The sequence below is a fragment of the Benincasa hispida genome, chromosome 3, assembly GCF_027475165.1.
Source record: "Benincasa hispida cultivar pf3 chromosome 3, pf3_genome.v1.1, whole genome shotgun sequence".
NCBI classification, from domain to species: domain Eukaryota; kingdom Viridiplantae; phylum Streptophyta; class Magnoliopsida; order Cucurbitales; family Cucurbitaceae; genus Benincasa; species Benincasa hispida.
This window is the reverse complement of record NC_143480.1, coordinates 43,496,236-43,504,202: the sequence shown is the minus strand read 5'-3', so window position 1 is coordinate 43,504,202 and position 7,967 is coordinate 43,496,236. Positions and strand designations below refer to the sequence as shown.

Below are 7,967 nucleotides of genomic sequence, written 5' to 3'. Positions count from 1 at the left end.
TCAATGATATGAATGTGGTTTTTTCTTTATGATTATGAGTTGTCCTCAACTTTCAAGAAAAGAGCATTTGAACTGAGAAAATAAATAAATAAACAAAATGTTTTGGTGAGAGACTGATGGACCTCTCACGTACAATAATAATTGTGGATTTGTCACACTTTAAGTTCTAATACAAACAAGAAAACATTTTAATTTAAGTCCCCATTCAAACAAAAAAAAAAAAAATGTATTTAATGCAATATCGAGTTGGTGCTTATGGCAATCATGCCAAGTTGAATATTTATATTCCAAAATACATTTGTAAAGCATCAATCATTTTTTACCTTCACATTAAAATATTAGAAAATTGATAGATTTTTAGGAAAGATAAATCTAAAATGACGTAATTAATCGGTTTTACAAAGAGCTAATGAAAGAGGTTCATACATAATTACGAATATGATCCCTGTCATGGATTTTGAGTCAAAGATAAGCAAATTATGATAGAATAATTAAGGCATTAGTCATAGGCAGCGAGTAAAAAAAGATGGGTGTGAACAGTTTAAACATATTTTTTGGCTGTATGAAGGAGGCATTGGCAAAGTTGTTGTGGCTTAGAGAACATGGGCATATGGTCAGCTCCTTCAATCTCCATCACATTTTGAATTCCACTATTTTGGATCATCCATTCTTGGAATTGCTTTTCAAGTATCTTGTCTTCCTTGCAAATCACATACACTTTGGTCACTTTTCCAAATTTCTCTTCTGAAAAATTCTTTGCTTTGGATAGACTCTCATGCAACACCGGACTTGGTCTCGCCAATGTCTTTGCAAGCTCCAAATCCTTTGGATAAAAATTAAACAACCCTTTTTAAATAATACCATATAGCTTGGAAAAAAAAAGTGAAACATGTGTGTGTGTGTGTGTAGGGATCATAATTAATTTAAGAAACAAAAAGACCTGAATTGGGGATAAGTGATAGAGATAGGAGGACAAGAATTTGGGGCCGTAGAGCATTGAAGTGAAAGGCTGGGTGGTGCTTCCATTGGAACAAAACTCCATGTCTAGAAAGTCTTCTATATGGTTTACCTCCGAGTGCTTGCATTACAAAAACAAATTACTTCTAAGATAGATTTAAAGAAAAAAAAGAAAAGAAAAGAAAAAGAAAATCTTTTTTGATATATTTAGGAATAAAAATCAAATGATCTTAGATATAAGATTAAATTTTATATCTAATAGGCTTTAAACTTTCAGTTTTGCGATTAATAGATCTGTAACTTTTTTAAAATGTTGAATAGGTCAAAGACTATCTATTAAAATGAAAATGGAAGTGAAGATTATTGGACACACAATTTTGAAAATTAAGAATTTATTAAACATTTTCTAAAGTTTAGAAATCAATTAGATGCAAAATAAAATGTGTAAAGACTTGTTAGACATTTTTTTTAATGTTCTTAACTAAATTGACATAAATCTAAAAATTTTGAGACAAATTTTGATTTATTTTGCTAGATGACTTAGGCTCCGTTTGAAATTACGGTAGCTTTTAAAATAATTACTGACATCTGTGCTTTTAGGAAAACTAAATAGTGTATGGTAAATTTCAACTTAAATTTGAAAAGGTAGATTAGAATGTTCGGTAAATAAATACAAAAACATCTTATTTTAGATATAATAACTAAAATAAACTTATAATCTCACTTTTTTTTAATTTTTAATTTAAAAATTTAAATAATTTTTCATAGGATAAATTTTGTTTGTTATAAAGTAATTTTTAAATATCAAGGAAAATAGCTTTATTTTTTTAAAAAATGAATATGGTGTATTTTTTCAAAAAAAATGATGCATTTAACTCATGAAAAATAGAAATAGGTTTGATTAGATGAGAAATAGATAAATATATAAAATAAATCTTATGATTTTAGGAGAATTTAAAAATTAGAAGAATACTCCTTTTAAAGTCAACGTGAAACTAACATATTTTTAAAAGTGATTTTAACAAATTCAATTTAAATCTATTTTATCAAACATAAAAATCTGTTAATTTTTTTTTTCAATAACTTCTTGACACAATTAACGTAATGCTAAAAATAGCCATAATTGACACACTGTACATTATTATTTTGAAAAATCAGCTGTATAGGAGGAAAGAGAAGGGAGAGGATGAGAAGTGATGGGAGAGAGCTAATATTTTTTTTTATTTTTGATTTAAACATGTTATCTAAGACAATTTAAAAAAATACTCTATTAATATAATAAATGAAAATAGGACCTTTTAAACTTATTTTTTAAAATTAAAGAATTAAATTAGCAAGTTGAAAAGACCAATGCACCTATTTCTAAAAAATTCAACCACTAAGAAAGTAATTTCCTTTTAAAAAAAAAAATTGGTATTAGATATTTAAGGTGGTTAAAGGAAGGGAAAATGGATTTGGTTTTGATGAGGTTGGATTATGAAGAAAGTGAAAAGAATGGGATTGGTTACCATGTCAAAAACAAAGGACGGTGAGTTGACGGTGTCGGGGACATAGGCAGTCAAGAACACGGCGGCCGCAACCTTATCCGGGTGAGTCTCCATGGCCAAGGCCAAGCTTAGGCCGCCCAGGCTGTGACCCACCAATATCACCTTTTCACCGCCACCAATAACGCCGTCCATCGTTTCCAACAGTGGTTTTGAGTACTCTGAAAGCGTCCGAACTTCTTCCAGAGGCCTCTGGTCGATTCCCGAGGCCGCCATGTCAAGCACCGTCACGCGGTGGCCGGCAGCCTCAAGTAGTGGTTTGAGTTTGTACCAGCACCAAGCTCCGTGACAGGCCCCATGCACCAATATGAAATGTTGCTTCTTTTCGTTATTCTCCGCCATGGCCGCCGGATGGATGGATGCTGTTTTGTGCACTATATATATATATTTAATTTGTGTTGGGAAGAACAATGTTTATTTCAATTCGTGGCTTATTTTAATTTTGAAAGTGTTGCCATTGTTTATTCATTAAATCTTCATTGGCTAGCTCCATCATAACAATCATATTATCTACTTCATTTTTTTTATAGTCCAACAAAAGTGGGTGACGTGAGATAAAACCTCTAACCTACCTTTCGGTTGAGAATGCTAGTTTATTTTAATGGAAATTTGTATTGAATAATACAAATGGAAAAAAAATGTGACTATATATATCACATTTTTAATATTTGTTATTATAGTAAACATTGACCGGTCAACCTTTCCTTTTTTTTGGAATTCCAAATTTACCCTCTCTTTCCCTTTATTAACTTTCCTTTTTCACATTCGTGACCTCCTTTGAACATTGTCGTTCGTGACCTACTTCTTCTTTCACAGTGAAATATCTATCATTTCCATGAAATCAGATCAATGAAGCTCTGTGATATTTTTTACTTTCCTTTTTGTCGTTCTTTCTTTTTTCTTTCATGATGAAATATCATCGATGAATCAGTCTTCATGAAATCTCATTCGTGAAGCTCCGTGATACTTCGATCAATCACTAGAAGAAATTCGGGCTTTAATGTCGGTTGGCAACTGACATTAAAGATATTGTTATTAAAGCTCTTTAATGTCGGTTGCCTTTAATGTCGGTTTAAAACCGACATTAAAGGGCTTCAATAACATAACCTTCAATGTCGGTTGTTCTTTAGTGATTAAAGCCTGTTGGTTGCAACCGACATTAAAGCCTTTTTTTTTTTTTAATTCTTAACCGATATTGAAGTCCGAATCTATCCGTTTTTTAAAGTTCCCTTGCCAAATCCATTTTTTTGGTAAAAAAAGTATAACATGACACATCATCATCGAATACTATGACTATGACAATTTATTCATGTATGGATTGTAAATCTATTTCATTTAATATGTAAATTCTGCTATAGAATTATAATTTAAAAGGCGTACAATAATTCAAGCCTTGAAAACACAAATTACAAGTAATACAAAGATTATGATTTTACAAACATTATGAGTTTACTGTCCCTCTCCACTTGGTAAGTATATCATAATTCTTCTTGAACAAACCCCCTAGCTTCAGCAGTGTCTGGTTATCGGCATCTTTGTTTAACGATTGTTGTTCAAAGGATCACAAATAATAAAGGTTTGGGCGTAAGCGTAACACATGCAACGGAAGATTGTATCCATTCAAATATATATATATATATATATATAGATATAAATGGATAAAATGTTTGAGACCTTACCCTTAGAAACTCTGTAACTTTTGTCAGCTAACTGTTGCTGCTCGAATACTTTGGTTTCCATGCCAAGAGAAAACAGAAGAGCTGGATTGTAGGACAAAACACTCAGTAGAGTTCAGTGAGGTTGCAACCTAGATAATCATAAGTTGAGACGTTACCATAAGACTTGCAATGGCTCAAATTAGTACAGGCTTTCAGCATAAACATGAAACATAACCCAATGACAATGTTATAACATTATTTCCAGTCAGCTTGAATATGTATGCACACATATATTTCAAACCTCAAGAGGCAAGATTGAAAGGCATTTTAAAAAGCATGAATCGCACTTAACATAGAAAGAAAATTATCAAAATCACTACAACGTACAACTTCAACTTGCGCTGCTTTATTGTTGTGAATGGATGTTTGTGATATCCTAATAAAGGCAACATAATTTTTCGTGTAAGTTTCATTAGCCAAAGCTTTATCTGCTATGAGTTTCTTGTAACTAGAGCTCAAGCCACCCTACACAAGAATTCATTAAGAAAATGATGGTTATTTGTGTCTCTCAAAGACCCTCTCAGTTCCACATCAGAACCTTGTAAAAGAAACTACAACGTGATTCTAATCAAAAGAGATTAGTTAAGAAATAAGCTTTATAAGACTACCACTTTGAGCACTACAAAAGGTTGAAAGAGGGCAATAAATTGGGGTGGCTCTTTGCCTTGAAATATACGACCCAGCCAAAAGAAAAAAGCATATGATAAGGAAATTCCCAAAGATAGAAACTATTTATCACGTATACTTTATGTTTATGGTACCTAAACAGGCCTCCCTTTCAGTGAGTTGGACATTGTATTTGTCAACCGTGTAGCCATCTTTTGATCTTCCTGAGGTTTGAAATAATAGAAAATGGTTTAACAGCAATAAACACATATGTTTATGTACAAACGCACTTAAATATGTCATGATATGAAATGTAAGGAATGAGAAAATATCCCTACACTTGTTTACAAGCAATTATTCTTTTACAGGAATCAAGAGAACTTTCACTAGATCAAGGAAACCATCTTCCATTATTCCCTTTCTTAGAGAATCAGCACTAGTTATTCAACTGAATTGGCAAGTGTACCACCACATTCCAAGTTTAAGTATGTAACTTACAATAGTTAGATTTTCTCAAAATAAATCCTAAATGCTAACTAACCTTGATGCTATCCTTTCCAAACAAGAGCACAAGAAATAATCTTCTTTCCTCTCACCAGAGTGGTAGGTGTAAAGAATGCTGTAGTAGTCTCCGCTATAAAATTTACCAATATCCTCTACAAGCAATGGAGTTTTGGCACTGCCATTGATTCGCCATACCTAGAGAATGAAAACCATCAGGACCCCGATTAAACAATCAAACTAATCTAACCATTTCAAACAACCAAAACTGGTATCATCTAAACCTCCATTTTCCCACCTCCCTCCAGCAACGGTGGAACTTTCTCATTCACTGGTGCACTTTTTGTTAATCCCTTGAGATCGAGACATTGTTGCTTCAATAGAGCTGTTTACAAAAAGAGTACTATTTTGAATAATAATTAAAGCAAGTAGAATAAAAAACTCATTTTATCAATTAGATGTGGTAACTACTAGCTACTTTCCTCTTCCTTCCTCAGCATCTGTAGTCACTGATCCAACTGGTCAGGACTCGAAGTTGGACTTAAAAGAATGTGTTTTATAGCCTTGTATAACCCGAGTCACACGAGTTACCTTTGGCCTACTCTGGCTAGCAATAAATTCCTGAATATAAAGTATTGTTTGATAAATATTGTCTATAACTTTAATTACTTGAAATTTTGGCATAAAAGGTTACTTCAGCTACTTGAATTGTTGTTTTTCGCTCCTCTACTTGCGTCACTCTTCCAACCCAAACAAATATTTCAGCACCACAGTCTAGGAGATAACACTTATTATTTTCTAGTATGCTTAGGCTAACAACTACCCACATCCAAATTGCTAGATTTCTCCCAACTACAGTAGCAAACTTCCAGTACACAGTAAAAACACATCCAAATGAGATACACCAAATCATAGTAAAATGACCTTCTCAAGTGTCTCCTTAATTGCTTCATCACTCAACTTCTCACTCATACCTTTCTTAAGGATGTTATCACAAAAGGTAACAAGTAATTATGCACAAGAACTTCAAGTAATTCGACAAATGTATCATATACAACAAAACCATTAATCAAATCGAATTTCAAAGGCCATAGACATATAAAAAGGCCAAAATCTAGGAGTAGAGAGACATATTGGAGTGAAACCATAGCTGGCTTTCATTGAGACATTTACACAAACAGTTGAGAGGCGTAAACATAAGAATAAAAATTTCATGCTAAAACACATAAAGTAACAACATGCCTCCAACATTGAGACATTTTCTTTACAAGTTCATAAGGTTTTCAGCCCCCTTCTCACAAAATCTCACCAATGCATGATTTCTACCATATAATCCTAAACCATATCTCATGTCAAAACACATAAAGTAACAACATGCCTCCAACATAATAATATGCACAACCAAACATTCTCAACAAGTCAACAAAGTCATATGCACCATATCATTTAAAAACTCATTCACACGTAAGCTATTACACTACTACATGACATCACAACATGCTATTATTTAGCTAAAACACATGATTCAAGATGATCAATATGTAGCCATAAATAATATATAAATTACAATAGAAGCCCGAAACATGCTAGCACATAACAAATAGACTCCAGAAGTAGAATTCCACTTGCATAATGCATATAAAAGAACTTCTAAACTATTTGAAAGACTCCCATTACGAGGCTAGTAATGGGAGTAGTATGATTATGTACTATTTCGTGTATATATTTTTGCATATAGTACCCAAATCCTACAGAATCTAATTGACGAGGGCACTGCATATAAAGAAGTTGAAAACAATTGTTAAATTATTATAAAGAAGTCGAATGAACATAAATTGTTAAAAAATGAATACAAATTTACCTTTACAGGTTTCCATTTTGGAGAAGACCGATAGTGTTGGAGATCGTGCTTGGCTTGCTATGTTTTCAATCTACTAAATAGTTTAAAAACATTAGTTAAACATAAATACTTCAATTAAGAGCTAAGAAAGTTCAATTACACTTACATATTTATAACTCCATGAAAATCCTCTTGAACCTTACTTCGAAGAGAATCCAAAACATAAACACAATTTTCTTGTAGATTGATTACAATCAATATCCAATGATAACTATAATAAGCAACAATTTTGAAATATTAGTACGTGTATAATGCAAATTAAAAATAACTTAAGAACTTGTATCTACTTATCCTGTGTTATATGGAATGAGGACTAATTGGTCTAAATTAGCCAATTCTAGTTGATTGGCTAAATTTCTAGATCGGATATCTTGAGACTTCATGTGTGACGATATTCTTGCTTGATCAATTATAAAAAAAACTTCTTCATAGTATCACGACCACATTCATCCCAAAGATACCTAAACAAAGTAAAAGATATTATTTATCAACATGAAACAAAGTATACATGAGTGAATCTAGCTAAGTAATACTTACGCAATGTATGTCAAAATACACATGTAGCCTATTTCAACCATATTGCAATATTAGAGCAGATCATCGCGGCCAAAATAAATAAATTTGTCTCTTCCAAATATATGCTCATCTAAAGAGCTACGGATCATGCCTATTTTAACCATACTACTAAAAACTATTCTCACTTTTTACACTCGTCTCTTCTTCTCTTCCCCAAATTCGTTC

At 32.3% G+C, this 7,967-nt stretch overlaps 1 protein-coding gene across 1 annotated transcript; it reads right to left on the bottom strand.

Annotated features, from left to right (window-relative positions):
- Window positions 1-354: 354 nt before the first annotated feature.
- LOC120074519 (salicylic acid-binding protein 2-like) lies at window positions 355-3,060 on the bottom strand. Its single transcript, XM_039027672.2, has 3 exons — window positions 2,466-3,060; window positions 941-1,078; window positions 355-823 (listed from the first exon to the last, which is right to left on the bottom strand). The coding sequence occupies exons 1-3, from the start codon at window positions 2,841-2,843 to the stop codon at window positions 542-544; spliced, it is 798 nt and encodes a 265-aa protein (XP_038883600.1). The 5' UTR covers window positions 2,844-3,060; the 3' UTR covers window positions 355-541.
- Window positions 3,061-7,967: the final 4,907 nt, after the last annotated feature.